The following is an 18020-nucleotide window of genomic DNA, read 5'->3' as shown; positions in this document are numbered from 1 at the left end:
AAACAGCTATAAATCATGTTAGAATCAAAGGAAGTCCAACTGAAATTATGGCAATTAAGGTCAATGAAACTTATGTAATAATTTGAATGGACCAAGTGTTGAAGAAATTGAGTCATTTCTTCAGGTACATTGTAGAAGAGTGTCATGAACTCAATAGGACCAGCAGGCAGTACCATATTTGTGTTGCAAGTGGCAATTTGGGTTCAGCAAAATACCATCTGCCACATAAAAGTAATATTTTCATTTGAATTATACTTGTTCATCTCATAGGGTTCTTTAAATGATGTTTTTAAAATTGGTACCATATAATAATTATAAGCAGCTGATGTTTATATCTATTTTTATATTAGTACATACTGGTACAAATAATAATACAGTAACTTAGTTCAATCATGGTGAGTTCTTTTATTTCCTTTAAATTAATTTCATTATTAAAAATTCTGTTAAAAAATATGTACATTACTTAAATTTGAGAAGCACTGACTTACTGTTTATACTCACTGAGAATTCTAGCTGGGTCAGTTTAATGCAATCCAGTATGGTATGCCGCCCAGTTCTAGGTCCTCACCAAGAACACATTAATTTAGAAAGAGGTACTTTTTTTCTCCCACCCATTTTAATTTACCAACCTTATCATCAAATGATGCAGTAAACAGCTTATTGTCTTCATTATTGTAATTTCTTTATCCTGACCCCTATTTGTTGGGAACACTCATCTAATATATAACTTATGCCTCCTCCCCCGAACTCAGAGAAGGGGATGAGAAAATGTTTGGGGGCAGGATATTTTAGTTTTCCTTTACTAAGGTAACAATTTACCATGAATCTGATAGCACTGAAACAATACAAATTTATTATTTTATAGTTCTGGAGGTCAGGACTCCACAATGAATTTTACTAAGCTAAAATCAGGTGTCTGCAGAATTGCATTCCTTCTGGAGGATCTAGAGAACAATCCATTTCTTTGCCTTCCCCAGCTTCGAGAAACTTCCCAAATCCCTTGGTTTGTGGCCCCACAGCACTATGACCTCTTTTGGTGTCTTTTTCTGACACTGACCCTCCTGCTTCTTTCTTTTGTTATAAGGACCCTTGTGATTACATTGGACCCACCCAGATAATTCTGGATAATTCCCCCATCTCAAGATCCTTAATTTAATCACACCTGCAAAGTCTCTTTCACCTTGCAAAGTAACGAATTCACAGAGTTTCTGGGATTAGGATGTGGACATCTTTCTGGTGGCACTATTCTGCATACCACGACAGGTGTCATTATGCCCACCCAGTCCCAGAACAGAAACTCTAATGGAGGAACACGTTCTCCAGAAACAGAAAATAAAGGGCATGGTTGTAAGTTAAGAGAAAGAGGCAGAAGGTTCTTTCTCTGAGGAGGGTTATGGAGCAAGTTGAAGACCTAAGAAGGGTGGAAAAACTTGGGAAAGCAGCAGTGGAAAAGTCTCCAACTCAAAAAGAAAAAGTGACTGCCTCCCCATAGGGCTTATCTAAAATAGACGTGAAGGCAGTGACGTCAGTAAGACGTGGGACGTGAGGCCACGCCAATTACTGTGTACGTGAAGATGCCACTAAACCAAGCTCCAGGACACCACTTCGATTTTTATTTCAAATTTTACAAACCAACCAATGACATCAGGATTTAAGGAGTTCTACCACCTCCTTTCTGTTATGCCATTGTCCCCCCCCCCCCCCCCGCCCATGATTCCCATAAGAAATCTGACACTAATTAGACTAGCATAAGAAGGAAAAAAAAAAAAAATAAGATGACTCATAGACCACACTGGAGATAAACCCAGAAATAAGAAAAACTGATCTCTGCCCGAAAGAACACGGGTGAAAAATCGCTGTAACAGAGGGGCATCTAGTGAGAGTTAAATTTTTTTAAGGACAAAACACAGAGAGTTTGATAAGATATACCAGCTGCTTCTCTTTTCTCAAGACGTTTGCCCAGGAGGCAGCTACTGAAACTTGGGTGTATTTCTCTCTTGCTGTGTCACACGCTGTTCCTTTCCCTCCCCACCCCCTCGCTGCTCTCCTGCTGTGCCTGTGGTGTGTGTGTGTGTGTGTGTGTGTGTGTGTGTGTGTGTGGTTTCTCTCTCCCTTTCAAGAACACAGCCGCCTGCCTGCCTGTCTCCTGCTGTCGGGGCTCCTCTCACTAGCTTTTTGCTGCCTTTTGCTTCTTCTCTTTCTGCTTAGCTCCTTGCCTTCTGGTAAGTGCGACAAACGCTCTCCCCAAGCCCTGTGAGAAGCTGGAGGGTGCGGTGTGTGGTGTTCAAAACTTGCAACTTTGAGACTGCCAGTGAACTGTGGAAGAACTTTCCATTGTTTTATTTATAATTGAAATGTGTTGCTCAGAAAGGGATGTGTGTGATAATTGGCTGGACTACCAATACAAGTGAAAAATTCTTAGAGGAGAAAAAAAAAAAAAAAAGAAAACGAGGCAATAAAGTTTATTAAGAAGATAAAATTTAGAAATAATTTCTTGCTGTCAAGTTATTCATAGTGAAAGGGACAATTTAAAAGTAGCAGAGTTTCTTGAATTTGTTTTTTTTTCCCCCTTCTTGTTGATTTATCCTGAGGCTACTTTTAGGAATTGAGTTGTCTCGTGGTTTACAATGACTCAGTCAATTCTGTTTTAAAGTAAATGTGGGATATGAGTTTAAGGGATATCCATGGAATTAATATTAAAAACATCAATGACTGTGGCCTCTGAGGAATGAAGAATAAATCAAATACAACCAAACTTTTGCATTTAGACTAACCGTATTAAAACTCCTGTGAACAGTTTTAAATTCATTGCTTTGAAGTTGGGTTTACTTTAGATTTTATTTCATCCCAAGAAGCCTCCCTAACACGTTAAAACTCACATATGTATTTAAGCCAGTAAATGTTTACTGCTTTTAGTTTTGATTTAAAAAGGATTCGCTTCCCTTGATTTTCAAAGAAGTGCCAGATGCCACGGCTACTTTTAGAAGAGCTTAAAATAACTTCTGGCTGGACAGCGGGTGCTGTGTGTCTTTCTTGGAGTTTAGGGGAGGCAGGAGTTATATATAGATGAGTGTGCCCAACAAGTAGGGGTCAGGACACAAAAAAATGCCGGTGATGGAAACAATAAGGCTGTTTACTGCATCATTTGATAATCAAGTTGGTGAATTAAAGTGGATGCGAGAAAAAAGTGTTTCTTTCGAAATTAAGGAGTACTTGATGAGGGCCATAAGTAGGTGACAATGACTGTAGGTTGAATTTTTCGTGCTTGTTGGTGCTCAAGCACTTGACCTGCCCTTCCCTGAGAACAAGAGGAGGTAGCTGTGCAAGGCACGGAAGAGTATGCTTTTGTTTTCGCTCTCATCCCCCCACCACAGCAGAACCTATGCCCTAGGAGGAGCCTGTCATATTTTTATGCTAAGAATTAGCAGCATCACCATTAAATACCATTGACAAATAAAATGCACCGTAACTTAAAGGCCTAAGTCAATTCCACTGTAACCTAGAAACGGTGATATCCAGAAATCCTGGAATTCTTGACTCAACTTGTACTTCAGCAACCTATTTCCAAACAGCCCCTATTATATGTCGATTATTTCCCAATAATATTGGGAACATTGCTATTTCCTAAAAATTATGAAGTTATCCTAGAGTTTCTTGACTGAGAGAAAAGATATGCAATCTGTTTTTTTTTTTTTTTTTCTAACATAAATCCAGTTTTTACACTGGAACAAAAAAGTGTTATGGAAATTCAAGAAATTGTTATCATGACCATCACCATGGTTCCATATTAGTCTGTTGGTTAATTTATACCCTCCTTCATTCTCCATCTTATTCCAGAAATGAAGCTAGTTTGAACCTCAGAAAAAGTGTCTTCCTGATGGATAATTACGTGTTGCTCATCTGGGAAAAGGAAAATACCAGAAAAGCCAGAAAGTATTTCCTGTATGCAGTATAATAATTCATTTACATCAATGTACTCATATTTATCAACTCTTCACTTATGGGTTAAAACAGAGTTTAGGACTACAATTGTTATGAATGATTTTAGTAAGTTCAGTGGCTCTTGTATTAAATGTCTTAACTTTGAAAAAAAATAACACCACTTTAAACATTTTTAATGTAGACATTCATGTCGTTCCAATGATTGTAAGGCTGTATAGAATGTCAGAGAGAGGTAGCACAAATTGGCTTAAGCAACAGGACAAATACAACCTGAAAAACAATATCTTGAATTACTCCATTAGTGTCAATAATAGGAATTTCTTCTGGAACTTAAAGACCAAAACCAAAAATATGCTAGTAGCATGACCCACTTTGGAAAAATGGCTCCCCACTGTTTCTACCTTAACTAACTGCAATATCAATGTCTTGTCAAAGTACATTCATTCTATGTTAGAAACTGTAATCAGTAGGTGCCCTTGTGGGGATACCCTTACATTTTACATGTAACTGTACTAACTACATAAAACCTGACTATGCTTACCACTAGATACTGCTCCCAGTATGGAGATGAATCAGTCTGTACAGCTCTCGGGGGAACCCCAATCAACACCTCCAGGGGACAATTCATTACCCACTCAAAATGGTCTGGAGAAGCAAGAGGAGAAGGATTCCTCAACCCTACTCCAAGCACCGGAGGGGAAGGCAGGTATGCAGTCCGAACAGGGAGCTCATGATATCTCTGAGGAGCTCAACCGACAACTGGAAGACATCATCAACACATATGGGTCTGCTACTGAAAAAGAGGGTCCCACCAAAGCAAAGGAGCAGCCTGAGAACACAGAACCACCCGACCATGAGGACGGGGACTGTGATGAGGCCACTGAAGAGATCGAGAGAGAACCCACAGCTTCTGGAGAGCCAGCCACAGCCAAAGAGCCTGTCAGTAATAAAGAGCAAAAATTGGAAAAGAAAATCCTGAAAGGATTAGGCAAGTAGTTGTGTTCTAATGCATGCATGACTTTTCTTTGAGGTATTCCTAAAAAGGGACACTTCCTCCAACCTTTACTAAAAGCCACATCTCATTTTTGGCTATTACTGTAATAGCTTCCTTCAGGGTCTCCTTAAACTTCCCTTGCTATAATTGTGTTTAGCCACTTCCCCGCAAAAGAGCTAAAGCAAACTTTTCAACATGTTACTCACCTACCCTCTCTTTCCAATGGTTTCCCACTGCTCTTAGGGCAAAACCAAAATTCTTAACATGGTCTTTCAGGCCCTAATGGTCTAACCCTAACCAGTCTTCCCAGCTTTATCTCCCATCACTCTTGCCCACAACACCCCTTTTCTGAACTCTCTGCCCCTATCAGCACCACAATGAGTACTGCCTAATTGCTAATCATTCTGATCTTCTCTTTCCTTTGTTTGAACACACCATGCGCTCCATCCCCCCACAAAGCCCACATACATCCTATTTCCTCTACCTAGAAATCCTTACCCATTCAGCCCTTTGGGCACTTAACTTAGTATTTAGCTTACAATCCAAATGGCATTTTCTTAGCCCAACCCTACATAAGGTCTTCTTGTTTTCTATTTCGATTGTACCATGTATCTTTCCTTCCTAGCATTTACAGCATTTGAGAGTGTGCATTTCCTTTTTGCCATTATGTGGTTAATGCATGTCTTCCCAGCTAGCTTTTTTCGATCAAGAACAGGGATTGTGTGTATATTCAGATGCCACTGGATGCCTAGCATCTAAGATAGTGGGTGGCACATGCTAGGTACTCAGTAAATACTTGTTACAAGGAGGAATGAGTGAGTAAATGAATGAAAGAGAAATTGTTTAAAGCAAAGCTAGTGGAATCTGGATTTAAACAAAATATAAATATAGAGATGGTTTGTACATGAAATGATCACCAATTAGATCACTTAGTACGTTCTATTACTACGTGAAATATTTTTTATTAACAAAACTCTTTAGAAATCAATTATAGAATGTCAAACATTGCAGAAAACATGTTTACTCTCATTCGCTTATTGATTCAGCAAATATTTATGAATGCCTAGTCCTTATGAGGTACTGCGTTAGGTACACAAAGATAAATAAGTCATTATGGACCTTTGGTTAAGGAGCTGTAGGTATGGAGAGAAAAACACACATTTAATCTAATTGTTACATAGACGAAGTGCTAAGAACAGGCACAGGAAAGTTTTTGGGAGGGATTTTATACCAGAAATGGCTGTGAAAAAAGAACGAAAGGGTTAAGCTTTTAGCTACTGGTGGAAGCATGTTACTATACACAGGATAGCCCCCCTGCCTGTCTTCCTTGGTGAATTCCACTGTGACACCACAAATACCACCTCTTATATGGCACCTTCCCTGACATGCCCAGGTAGAGTTGGCATCACCTTTCTTAGTCCTCCACTCAATCTTCTGAAGCAATCATTTGTTTATATACCTGCTTCCCAAGGAAGGTAGAGAATCTATCAGGAGAAGCTGTAATGTCTTATTCATTTCTGGAAGATAACGTGGCAAAGTGAAAACTCATGGGCGCTGGAGTCAGTCAGTGCGGGGTTCGGACTCCAATAATGAGCTATCTATAACCCCCCAAATATGCCTATGCATGGGATATGACTATGATGCTTTAAGCCCACTGCTGGCAATGATTTCAAGAAGGGCTAAAAGACACATTCAAATGGCACACTTGGCTCACCCAGCATAAAGAATAAAATAACCCAAATAATACCTTGAAAATATCTACCCAGTTCCAAAGTGCAAGATTGGAATCCCTCAAGTGTTTTTGGATCTTTGGGAAAGAGAATAAAGTTCCTCTGCGTTCAAACACTGCTTTTCCTTATCTATCCAAGCCATCTCAGGAGAGTCCCTTTTGGATTAGTCCCTGTGTAACTTCCCATAAGACAACACAAAGTCACATCTCAGAGGTGAATGATTTCAAGTGTTCCTACCCAGGAAAGTTCTTTTGCTTTCTCACTCTAAAACAACTTCTATAGAGGAATGTGTCTGTGTTGTATTGAGAGGATATGAAGAAAATAGGAGTAAAGTCAAAGAAGACCAATTGTGGTTTCTTCTCTGTCTTCCAGGAGTTATTTCAAAATCCATATTAACCATTTAATTACCAAATAATCAAAACCATTTTAAAGAAAAAAATTCCACAATTCTAATCCTCCCACTATCTACAAGTTCCCAGATTTCAACTGAGCCTGTGGTCAGAACCAATGTTTGTGAAGCAGGGTGCCCACTCGTGTCCACTCTAACCGCACGTGGTGTATAAACGCTGACCCTTCCATGCCATTCCCCTAAACACCATCAGTACGTTCTTCTAACCACTAGTGTTTCAGCTACGTTATGATGTTAAAAAAAAAAACATTTTTAGGCTAATCAAAATATGTAACCACCGATGTATTTTTTTTAAGTTTATTTTGAGAGAGTGAATAAAAGTGGGGAAGGGGGAGAGAGAGAGAGAGAGAGAGAGAGACAGACAGACAGATCCCAAGAAGGCTCTGTGCTGTCAGCACAGAGCCCATTGAGGGGCTCCATTTCATGAACTGTGAGCTCATGCCCTGAGCCCAAATCCAGAGTCTGATGCTCAACCAACTGAGCCACCCAAGCTCCCGTTGTAACCACCATTTTAAACATTATTTCAGCCATCTGCATGTAGCGTTAGCAGGTTTATTAGCTGTTTATCAATTAAATGGCTCTGTACTATCATCTACACCAGTGGTTCTTAAACTTCATTGTGCATTAGAATTGAATACTGAATTTATAAAAAATGCTATTCCTGAGCACAGAAATTCAGAATTTGTAGGAATGGAGTGGAACCAAAGCACCCTGGGTAATTTTGATACAAACAGATTGTGGAAACAATGATTCTGATGCTTTAGAAAGTGCTTCTTCCGCCCTCTTGGAAACAAAAAAACAAAAAAAACAAAAAGTGAAGTGTTGACTATGGTCTTCGTTAGAATCTATTTGGACTTCTATAGAATTTTAGTAACTCATTTGACCAGTACCTGAAAAGATATCCTTAGACTTTGCTTAGGTGCTTAATCGAAGATGACTCTTTAATTATTGCATGCTTCTCAGATAATATAATATTTGTTTTGTTGGTATTTTGAGATGCTGAAATGTTCTGGCTCTCTAACCCAAATTTTTCCCATAGTATATATTTTGGGACATTTCAGATTTCAACAAAGCTAAAGTTTCATTACTGCCAGAATTTTCTGACCTTTAATGTATACAACAATGAAAATGTCCAATAGTGATGGGCATAGTTTACAACATTTCCTAGACTTACTGGACCAAAGAGACCCTTCTTTCCCAAACACTTTGAATATTTGGGAAATATCTCTACAACCCAAGTATCTAGGACTTGTTTTTCCTTTAGAGACTGCATACCCCCTCACAAGCAACACACTATGCACCAAAGCAGTTGGGGAAACATTTTTAAATCTCTTTAGTTGGTAGAGTCACTTTCTCCTTGGCATTTGAACTGAAAGAAACAAGAACATATAAAACATTAGACAGCACCATGGCACGCCCTGTCAGCATCTAAGTATTCCCCCTTGCCTCCCCCACCCCATCATCCAGACTCACAAGTGTCTTAATAATCACTTGTCTGCCAACAGGACGTGGGTTGCACAAGCACCACGTAGTAATAAGCACAAAACAATGACAGAATATAATGTCCATTCTGATATTTAGGTAGATAACTGATTGAGTAGGAAAGCATAGGTTTGAAGTGTAAGCCTAGGAGGAAAACAAAGCTGATCCACAGGTCCAGTCTGAGCTCAGAATACATCTGGTCAACCCACTAATTTTATAGACAGGGAAATTGAAGCCTAGAGAGTTTAAGAGTCTGCAAAAGAGGTTACTCAACTAGTTGATGCGACTGTGAGATTAGTCACAAAGAAAGCAAGGGAGCAGAACTGAAGTCACTAATATTGCAGCACCGAAGATACATAAAAACTAAATGGGGTACTGGTTGAGGAGCATTTATTAGAGCTCAGTGAATGGGTTTCATCTTTAGTTACAGGTAGACTTTCAGTTCTATCATCTAAGGACCTTGACTAGGACAATGGATTCTGAAATGTCTTTAGAAAGTCATTTACTTACTCTTCCTTAGAATGAGCACTTTCCCAGAAGATGTGTTTCATCCATTTTAGCTTGATTTCTAGTTTCACTGTGAAAGAGGAATAAACTTTTGCCTTGATACAAATGGTAATTTATTTTATTTATTTATTTATTTATTTATTTTGGAAGAAATGGGAGGAAACCAGAGGAATTCAGGGGAAAGAGGAATCAGCAAAGAGTGAGGTGTTCATGAGTAGATTCATAGGAATGCTAGATCTCGGGCCAGGTCCTAAAAGGAGAGAGGGGTTTAGAGAAGTGGGTGGAATAGGATAGAAAAATACAATTTGAGCAAAATGATTAGTATTCTCTTTTGATCAGAATTAGGAATAGATGTATTCATTTTTTCCTGCTCTTTCTGGTATTTTTCTTTCATTATAAGGTTTTGTTTTGTTTTCCCTGGAGTAACCTCCTCATTATTAGACTCTTAAAGGTTTTTCCTTTTAAGAAAGTTTTCTTTATAGTTACAGCCAAGAAATCGCTAACAGTTTAAACATATCACCGCCTGATCTAATAAGAGGTCCAGGTCCAGGGGCCCCTGGGTGGCTCAGTCATTTAAGCTTCTGACTCTTGATTTCGGCTCAAGTCATGATCTCATGGTTAGTGGGATCCAGCCCAGCGTTGGGCTCTGCGCTGTCAGCTTGAGATTCTCTCTCTCCCGCTCTCTCTGCCTCTCCCCCACTCATGCTTGCTCACTCTGTCTCTCTCTCTTAAAATAAATAAACTTAAAAAGAAAGAAAGAAAGAAGTCCAGTTCCACTCCCCAACTGAATAAGAGGCCGAAGTTCCAAACACATACAACAAGGTGACTAAAAACACAAGAGATATGAAATGTTGGCCAAATAAAAACAATGTAACAAGAAAATACAGGGCAGGTAGTATTTTCAAAACTGATAGGTCATTAAAACCAAGCACAACAAACAAAACCAGACTATGAGAGGAGATAATGAAGGATAAGAAAATCTTGATAAATTTTTAAAGTGGACAAAAATATTTTGGAAAGACAAATATACCATCCAAACATTGCTATTTTTGTTGTTATCTAAATTAAGCTAAAAATGGTTAAAACTACTCTAGTCATGGAATCAACAAATCCTAAGTGCTAAACTCAGAACCCATTTAGTCAACTTACTCATTTTATAGACAGGGAAATTTAGGCCCAGAGAGGTTAAGACTCTGTAAAAATGGTTACTCAACTTCTCAATGGCAGGGTGAGTTCTAGAACTCAGGTTCTAGACCTTATCCTTAGTCCAGTGTGACTACATTATCCTTTTTGTCTACATATGCAAATCTCATTTTCTTACAAGATATCTATAGATGCTCAGGAATTATTTTTACCATACTCACTATTTTTAAATTTTGTTAGGAGACAAAATTAACATTAAAATATGAATCTGGGGTTGGGGGGGAGCACCTGGGCGGCTCAGTCAGTTAAGTGTCCAACTTTGGTTCAAGTCATGATCTCACGGTCCGGAAGTTTGAGCCCCGTGTCAGGCTCTGTGCTGACAGCTGGGAGTCTGGAGACTGCCTCAGATTTTATGTCTCGCTCTCTCTTTGCCCCTCCCCCACTTGCCCTCTGTCTGTCTGTCTCTCTCTCTCAAAAATAAATAAACATTAAAAAAAAATACGAATCTGGGCCTAACACTGAAACAGAATATTCATGATCTTTTTCCAGCTTTAAGCTTCTGCCACAACACATGGAAATTAGGGAGGGGGGAGAAAGGCACATGTGTGTACCCAAGATGAAATTTTAGCCCCCAATTTCTAAAAGATAATTTTGGAAGAGAAAGAACAAGGTTTAAGACACTCATCAATTCTGCATGAATTTAGAGGGCGCCTGGGCAGCTCAGTCGGTTAAGCGTCTGATTCTTGGTTTCGGCTCGCGTCACCATCTCATGGTTCATGAGTTCAGGCTCCACATTGAGCCCTGTGCTGGCAGCACAGAGCCTGCTTGGGATTCTCTCTCTCTCTCTCTCTCTCTCCACCCCTCCCCACTCACACTGTCTCTGTCTCTCTGAATATAAATAAACTTAAAAAAATTTGTGTAAATTTAGTTTAAATGGTTATCGCTATGCTGAAAGTTTAAGAAAAATCCCAGGTCATATTTATATAGCTGACTTCATTATCTTAAGTGTTTTAATATCTTTGATGTAAGAATCATGTCTTCATATTACAATACTCCCTCGGTCTACAACCGTGCCACAGGTGCAACACACCCGTTCTTGTTGCTGAGGTGGTCCTACCTTCCTGGGGACCGACTACTAAATGCATACTTTGTGGAGGGGTGGCCGAATGCCCTTCACATGCCGTCCCCAGCTCGAATGGGGACTCAGGTCTGTCCCTTGCTTTCTTTATGACGAATCTCACAATCACAGTGCTTTGGAATGACACACTGGGGGGAAAGGCAGTCATTCCCTCCCAGTAAACTGTCCCTGGAAAAAGTCAGTTTGTCTCTTGGGTCTGACACTATCACCAAATGACCCCATTTCTGTGGAACTGTAATTACAGCCTTCATGAGAAGCGGAGCAATCTTTTTGTCTATTCCTCCCTGCCACGGTAATCCCCCACAGCATTCTAGCCCAGCAAAACCGATGCAAGTTTACAAACTAAGCTCTCTGGTGTCACGAGTTTATTAATTCTGCACATGCTTGTCTCCAATTTCCTGGATTTGGCTGTTGTCGTTAAAGGGAGAAATCATTTGGGAAGGATAGACTGTTGCTTGCGAATGTTAACTTTCTAAATATTTATTTTTGAGAGAGAGCACACACAGGAGAGAGACAGACAGAGAGAGAGAGAGAATGAGAGGCTCTGAAGCGGGCTCTGCGCTGAGACAGCAGAGTGCCCAATGCCGGGCTCGAACTCATGAGCGGTGAGATCATGACCTAAGCCAAAGTCAGGCACTTAACCCACTGAGCCACCCAGGCGCCCCACGAATGTTAACCTTCTACACAAAATAACAGAATATTAGAACTGAATATTAGAAACCTCAACGTGACCGAAACAAAACAGGACAAAAACCCTCTTCTCGCAGTTAAAGAAAATAAGAAGGAAAGAAGATACTTCATGTGAAGACGAAAATGTTCCCATCTCCCCCAGATGAGACACGTAATGGTTTTACACGTCGGGACCCTTACTGAGGGGTGATCCTAGGCATACAGTAAATGTCCCAGGGGAGAGTAAGACCCATCTGTCCTCGGGTCCAGCACGAAGTTGTCTTTAGGACACTGATCGTTTAATTTACGTGGCACTAGTGTGCACGCCTTGGCTTGGCTTTGTTCCGTTGTTACCAATCCTTCCTGAGCACTGGCCACAGAACAGACCCATGCAGCGTCCTGGGCCAAATCTGATCTTCAGCAATCTCTTTCCTCTAACAGATGACAGAGGCTTCACGGGGGCCCCTTCCACAGACTGAAGGCAAGGGTGAAGGGATGTCCTGACCAAGGCACGTCCGTCCCTGCGGCTAGAGAAATAACTCAAAGCACTGGCGCAGTGGGGGCAGGGCGGCAGTGATGACCAGGGTAAACGCAGCACGCTAGGCCGCAGCCCATAATCGGAGAGCTGGCGGGGCCCCTCTCACACCCACCCTCTCCCCTGTCTTAAGCCACATCTCTAATCTGAACTGACTCACTGGGCAAAGATGGACAAAACCAGCTGTTAGGAATGAGGTCATGTTTTTTAAGAAGAAGTTTCTTATTATTTCTCTGGGTTTCCTGGCATCAAAATTCCACATGGGAAGGGAGTGATTTAGAGCAAGCAGACAAACCTTGGACTCAAGCCTTGCCTCTGCCAGTACCAATTATGTAACTTTGGGCTTCTCTGGGGCTTCGATTTTTAATCTATAAAATTGAACCAGTTGGCTGGATGCTCTTTAAAGTCCTTCTAGACCTAAAATTCTTTGATGCCATTAGAGTTACCAGATTTAGCAAATAAAAATACAGGAGGCCAAGGCAAATTTGAATTTCGGTAAACAATGCAAAATTCTTTAGTACAATCACGTCCCACGCCCTGTATTTCATCTGGCAAGCCTAATTCCATGATTCATACGCCTCTCCGGGATAAAAGCAGATATTCCAGCAAAAGGGAAATGCCCGTTCTTGGGGAAAGGTTGTCAAAGCTGTTAATACTCTTACATAGATTTACATCAGGAACCATGACCTCTACTGTGTGCCTTGACCTTCCTATCGTAACTAGACTGACTTGTCACTCTGTTCCACCTTGACCAGACTGTTTGAAAAGATATAATCAGTGGTACCTGCAGAGCTCAGGGTCCCACTCCTCCCCACCAACACTCAGCCCAATGGCGACTTGAAAACCAGATTTCCAGGCTCACAGAAAGGCAAGTGGGAGGTTGGGCTGAAGAAGACAAAAGGAAGAACAATGAGGAAAGAGGAGAAGCTGAGGTTCACAGGCGGATAATCGTGAAGAGATGAGTCTTCAAATGTAGCATGAACTTCCACGGGGACCAGAAAAGGAGACCGCCAACAAAGATGAAGACCTGGGTGGCGGAAAGGAAGGCCCAGGAAGGCGGATCCCATTGTCACAGCGACATAAAGAGGCCTGTGGAGAAGGTCCTCTGCCATGTCTTGGCTCGCTTTTCCTTCTAGGTTGATCTTAACTCATTCTCTGCTACGTAGGAAGCATGATCAGAACACTCCCACCCAAACCTCGCAGAAAGCATTCCTGCACAAAAACAAGAGAATTGGTTCCCCCAAAAAAGAGAGAAGAGAGGGACTGAAGGAACAAAAACAAAACAAAGAAAGAAGTGGCCTACTGAACTGTCAAATTTCCGTGCTTTGGGCTGGAATTCTAAAACTGCACACCTCCAGGCTGGCAGTTTGGTGGTAGACAGAAATTTCAATTGGTGGTTTTGCCTCTTTTTTTAAAAATTAGTCAATGCAGGGAAATGGGTGATTTATTCACATATAAAGTCAGTGTTTTTTATTCTTTTGAATATTTTCAAAATATTTAAAGCCCTTATGTTTTTAAATGTCTGTATGGCTTTTTGTTGTCTTTCAAGGCAAAGAAGGCAACCTGCTCATGCAAACGCTGACCAAGCTGCAAACACCTGAAGAAAAATTTGACTTTTTATTCAAGAAGTATGCTGAATTGGTAAGATCTCTGATTAGCTCTTTTTGTCAGAAAGATTCAGGCTCCGGTTAGAGCTGAGAAAAGGAGGCCGTTCGCTTTTCCTGTACCTCATTATAGACCATAGCTGGCTATCTCACATACGCCAGAGCGGGGATCCGGAAAAGCAGAATTTTTTTTTTAAAGGAAAAAGAAACAAAAACTGAGGGCAAACAGCAAAATAAAGAAAGAGGACAGGGATGCCTGGGTGGCTCAGTCAGTTAAGCGGCTGACTTTGGCTCAGGTCATGATCTCACAGTTCGGGGGTTCAAGCCCCATGTTGGGCTCTGTGCTGACAGCTCAGAGCCTGGAGCCTGCTTCGGATTCTGTGTCTCCCTCTCTCTCCCCCCCTCCCCCCCCCCACATGCTCTATCTCTCTGTCTCAAAAATAAATAAACATTAAAAAAGAAAGAAATAAAGAGGATAGAGTTGGAGTCTACTCTGCCTTCAATTATATGTATAACTTGGGGGGTAGAAGAAAGAATTATAGATAATTGAAAGTTGTGGATATTTTGAAGTTTTTTTGGCTTTGTAATATAACAGAAATATACTCCATGTAAGGGCAAACTTTTGTTTAGTTCTTGTTCCTAGGTGTTTCGAGGGGCCCCCTCAGGAAAGCAGAGGGATGAGTTACCCTCAATTTGTGACACATTCTCATTCGGTCTTGAAAACTTTATTTGTGCACTCACTCATTCATTCATTCAATCAACCATTCATTCATTCATTCAACCATTCATTCATTCTCTTTGATCTACATTCTTCTCCCCTCCCCCACTGTGGCAAAGTGTCTGATGTGGATTACTTTGCGCCCAGTTCTAAGACCTCCTGGTGCAGGCTCCCTCTGGATAAGAGAGGGCCATTGGAAGGCAGGGAAGCCACCCACAGACATCAGAGAATCCGGGAAGTGCCTGGTCCCCCCACCAGTACTCCTATAATGGGACCACTTGGGAAAAAGAGGCGGGTTCAGGAAAATACCACTCCCGCATGGGGACTCCCTTATGGAACCCGCGGCTGGGATGTGACATCCTCTCAAGTGGGGCTAGCCAACATGCTTCTCCTTCATTCCTGCTTGCTTTCCTTAAAAGAAAAAAAAAGTTTCATTATTCCTGTTGGACAAGCTGTCACAGGAGAATGAAACTAAGTCCACACACAGCAAAACAGTTCCTCCAGGCGGCAGGTTGAAGGCAGATGGACCTTTACCACTAAAGCAGCTGGATTCAGAGCCTCTCCCTGGTATGGGCCCTTCTGAGACCCTGGACATAATTCTCTTTTCTTGATTTTGGGTTTTTATGTGTCTGTGTTGTTTTCGTGATTTTGTTGGTGTTGGTGTTTTGTTTTTTGTTTTTTGCGTGTGTGTGTTTTGTTTTTAAAAAAGGGGCCTCCAAACTCCCCGTCTTATCCCTATTGATGGAGTGGAGTTTAACAAGTGACTTGTCTTTCTTTTTCACTTGGACTTTCGTCCTGTGATTCCTGTCCTTCCTTTTCTTCCTTTCACCTTGACGCGTTCTCTGTGCTGAACTATCCTGCAGTAGACCCAGAGGAATTCTGAGGCCCTGAGGGACTGCCTGGTTGTTTATCTCTGCCAATACTTTTTAACTGGCTTATAATCACATAAACCCCACATCATGATGATATAAGAAATACTGAATACACGCAGAAATATCTCTAATCCCCTAACCCTTAAACACAAACTTGGATTTATCCCTCTTCCTTCCCAGTTTTGCTACATAGGCAGAGATACTTTTTATAATAATTACTATAAGGTACTTATACTTTGGAATCTGGCTGGGTTTTTTTCTTGGGCTTTTTGGGTTTGTTTTGTTGTTGTTGTTGTTTGGTTTTTTTTGTTTGTTTGTTTTTTTGTCTCATAGGACATTTTCCCATGTCGTTTATAATTATATTTTGTAACAAGCTATGTTATTTTCCATTAAGTAGCCATTATCTACCGGTTCCCTAATTTGGGGACATTAGATTCCTTCCACTGTTTGCTTTACCAAATATCGCAGCAGTGAATACCGTCATGCTTTACATGTGTTCCTTCTTCATTTTATGATCTTTGGGAAAAGTTCCAGAATTGGGATTATTGCATCAAATAGCATGAACGCCTTTTGTTTGTTGTTGGGCTTTTTTAACGGTCATATTACTTTCCAAAAGAATGGTAGAAATTTATGAAGCAGGCATCAGTGCATCAACTTGTTTTTATCGCAACTTATTTAACATTAGCTATTAGCCTTCTATGAACAATTTTGATGCCATAAAGTAAGTTAGGTTTCAAAAATATTTTTCCCAAAAGTAAGGCCCCCATTCTGACCTGTCCATCCTTGCTCTTTTCAGTATTTTCCACATCGTTTTTCTCCCTTTGCCCCTTCAATTTACCTCCTCCTACCAAGGCCATTCATGTTTAGTTTCTAGTGCTATGCTCCATACTTGGCTGGATTGAGCAGCATTCTAGCCTCGCACAGGAAGCCATGTTCAGTGCCGCAGCCCACAGCAGCAAATCACTTCGCCCGTCAGTCCAAGATTTTTTCTTCCGGAACCAGGGCTGTTCACCATGGGATCTCCCTCCACCTACTCACTCTCCTAGTCAAGAGTCACCTCACGGAGGTTCTCTTTCCAGACAGCCTACTCAATTCAAGCCTTACTTACTCTACCTTGGCATTTATGTCCTGTCCTGTAATAGGACACGATATAAACTTTAAAACCCAGAAGATCATTCTAGAAAAAATGAATAGGAGAAAATTGGCCCCAAACCCATTACATTTCCTTTTCAGAAAGGAAAAATTTTGAATAATTTCAATCTTTTACCTGAAGACTAAAACCTATTTCATTGCTCACTGATTTGATATAGAAGATGTTTTGAGAGCAAACTGAGGGTTGATGGGGGGTGGTAGGGAGGGGAGGGAAGGTGATAGGTATTGAAGAGGGCATCTTTTGGGATGAGCACTGGGTGTTGTATGGAAACCAATTTGACAATAAATTTCATATATTAAAAAAAAAAAAAATATATATATATATATATAGGAGATGTCTGATGTGTAGGTGTTAACATAGAATAAATCATCAAATTCAAAGCTGTGAATCAAATAGCCTCTCTAGCTAACTCACCCTTACAGATTCTGAATCCTGTAATATACTACTCTTTTCATTAATAAATAAAGATACCTCATGACTAAATGAGGAAGTGACCTAGGAGAAGTATTTTTTCTAAGTTTCCTCAGTTTTAATGTAGTTACAACAAATCACTAACACTATCGTGATTTGGTAATTGGCATTAATTTTATTTTTTAACTTAGTAATAAACAAGAAGAAAAGAAAAATAGCAGATGAAAATCCATTCGGCCTGTTACAATTGTACAGAACAGCTGTGTCTAAGTGCATTATTAAATCACTAAGCCAGCAAGTATTTGACTGAAGTTGACTCAGCTGCAATACGTTTGCTTCTGTTCATTAAGAAACCATATATGTGTTCACAAGTCTGAAGTACTTGAACAAAATTAGCCACACTCTTTTAAAAAGTGTCAGAAAGTTAAGCGTTTTTATTTAGAGCAAAGCAAGATAGACCCAGCTAAATGTCAAATGTGTATGACCTTGGAGTACACGACATGGTTGATAAGCAAGCAAGTCCTCTCTTCCAACTTATGAAACACAGGTAGGGTATCTTCCTCCTGATGCTCAGATAAATCCATATTGGGCAGTGTTCCCCAGTCAAGGGCAGTTGTGTTCACCATGGGCCAAGAGTAAATCTTTCTGGAGATATTCTGGGTGACACAATTGGGGGGGTGCTACTTGCTTCCAATAGGTTGGGGACAAGGATA

The 18020-nt window shown here is 40.6% G+C and overlaps 1 protein-coding gene and 1 long non-coding RNA gene across 3 annotated transcripts in view; one reads left to right on the top strand and one right to left on the bottom strand.

Annotated features, from left to right (window-relative positions):
• Positions 1-2059: 2059 nt before the first annotated feature.
• TXLNB (taxilin beta) overlaps positions 2060-18020 on the top strand; it is a 53214-nt gene continuing 37253 nt past the window's right edge. Inside the window, exons 1-4 of one of the 2 annotated variants that reach the window (XM_045499831.1) lie at positions 2060-2222; positions 3838-3942; positions 4490-4930; positions 14099-14190. In XM_045499831.1, the coding sequence (XP_045355787.1) occupies positions 4504-4930; positions 14099-14190 (519 nt within the window). In that variant the 5' untranslated portion in view covers positions 2060-2222; positions 3838-3942; positions 4490-4503. The remainder of the gene's footprint in view (positions 2223-3837; positions 3943-4489; positions 4931-14098; positions 14191-18020) is intronic. The other variant, XM_045499830.1, reaches the window with a different exon arrangement.
• On the bottom strand, positions 8385-9422 carry LOC123609089. The gene is made up of 2 exons (XR_006717604.1): positions 8549-9422; positions 8385-8444 (listed from the first exon to the last, which is right to left on the bottom strand). It is a non-coding gene; the product is annotated as an uncharacterized LOC123609089 (long non-coding RNA).

This window comes from Leopardus geoffroyi, chromosome B2 (genome assembly GCF_018350155.1).
Source record: "Leopardus geoffroyi isolate Oge1 chromosome B2, O.geoffroyi_Oge1_pat1.0, whole genome shotgun sequence".
In the NCBI taxonomy this organism is placed as follows: domain Eukaryota; kingdom Metazoa; phylum Chordata; class Mammalia; order Carnivora; family Felidae; genus Leopardus; species Leopardus geoffroyi.
This window is presented reverse-complemented; position numbering and strand designations above follow the sequence as displayed.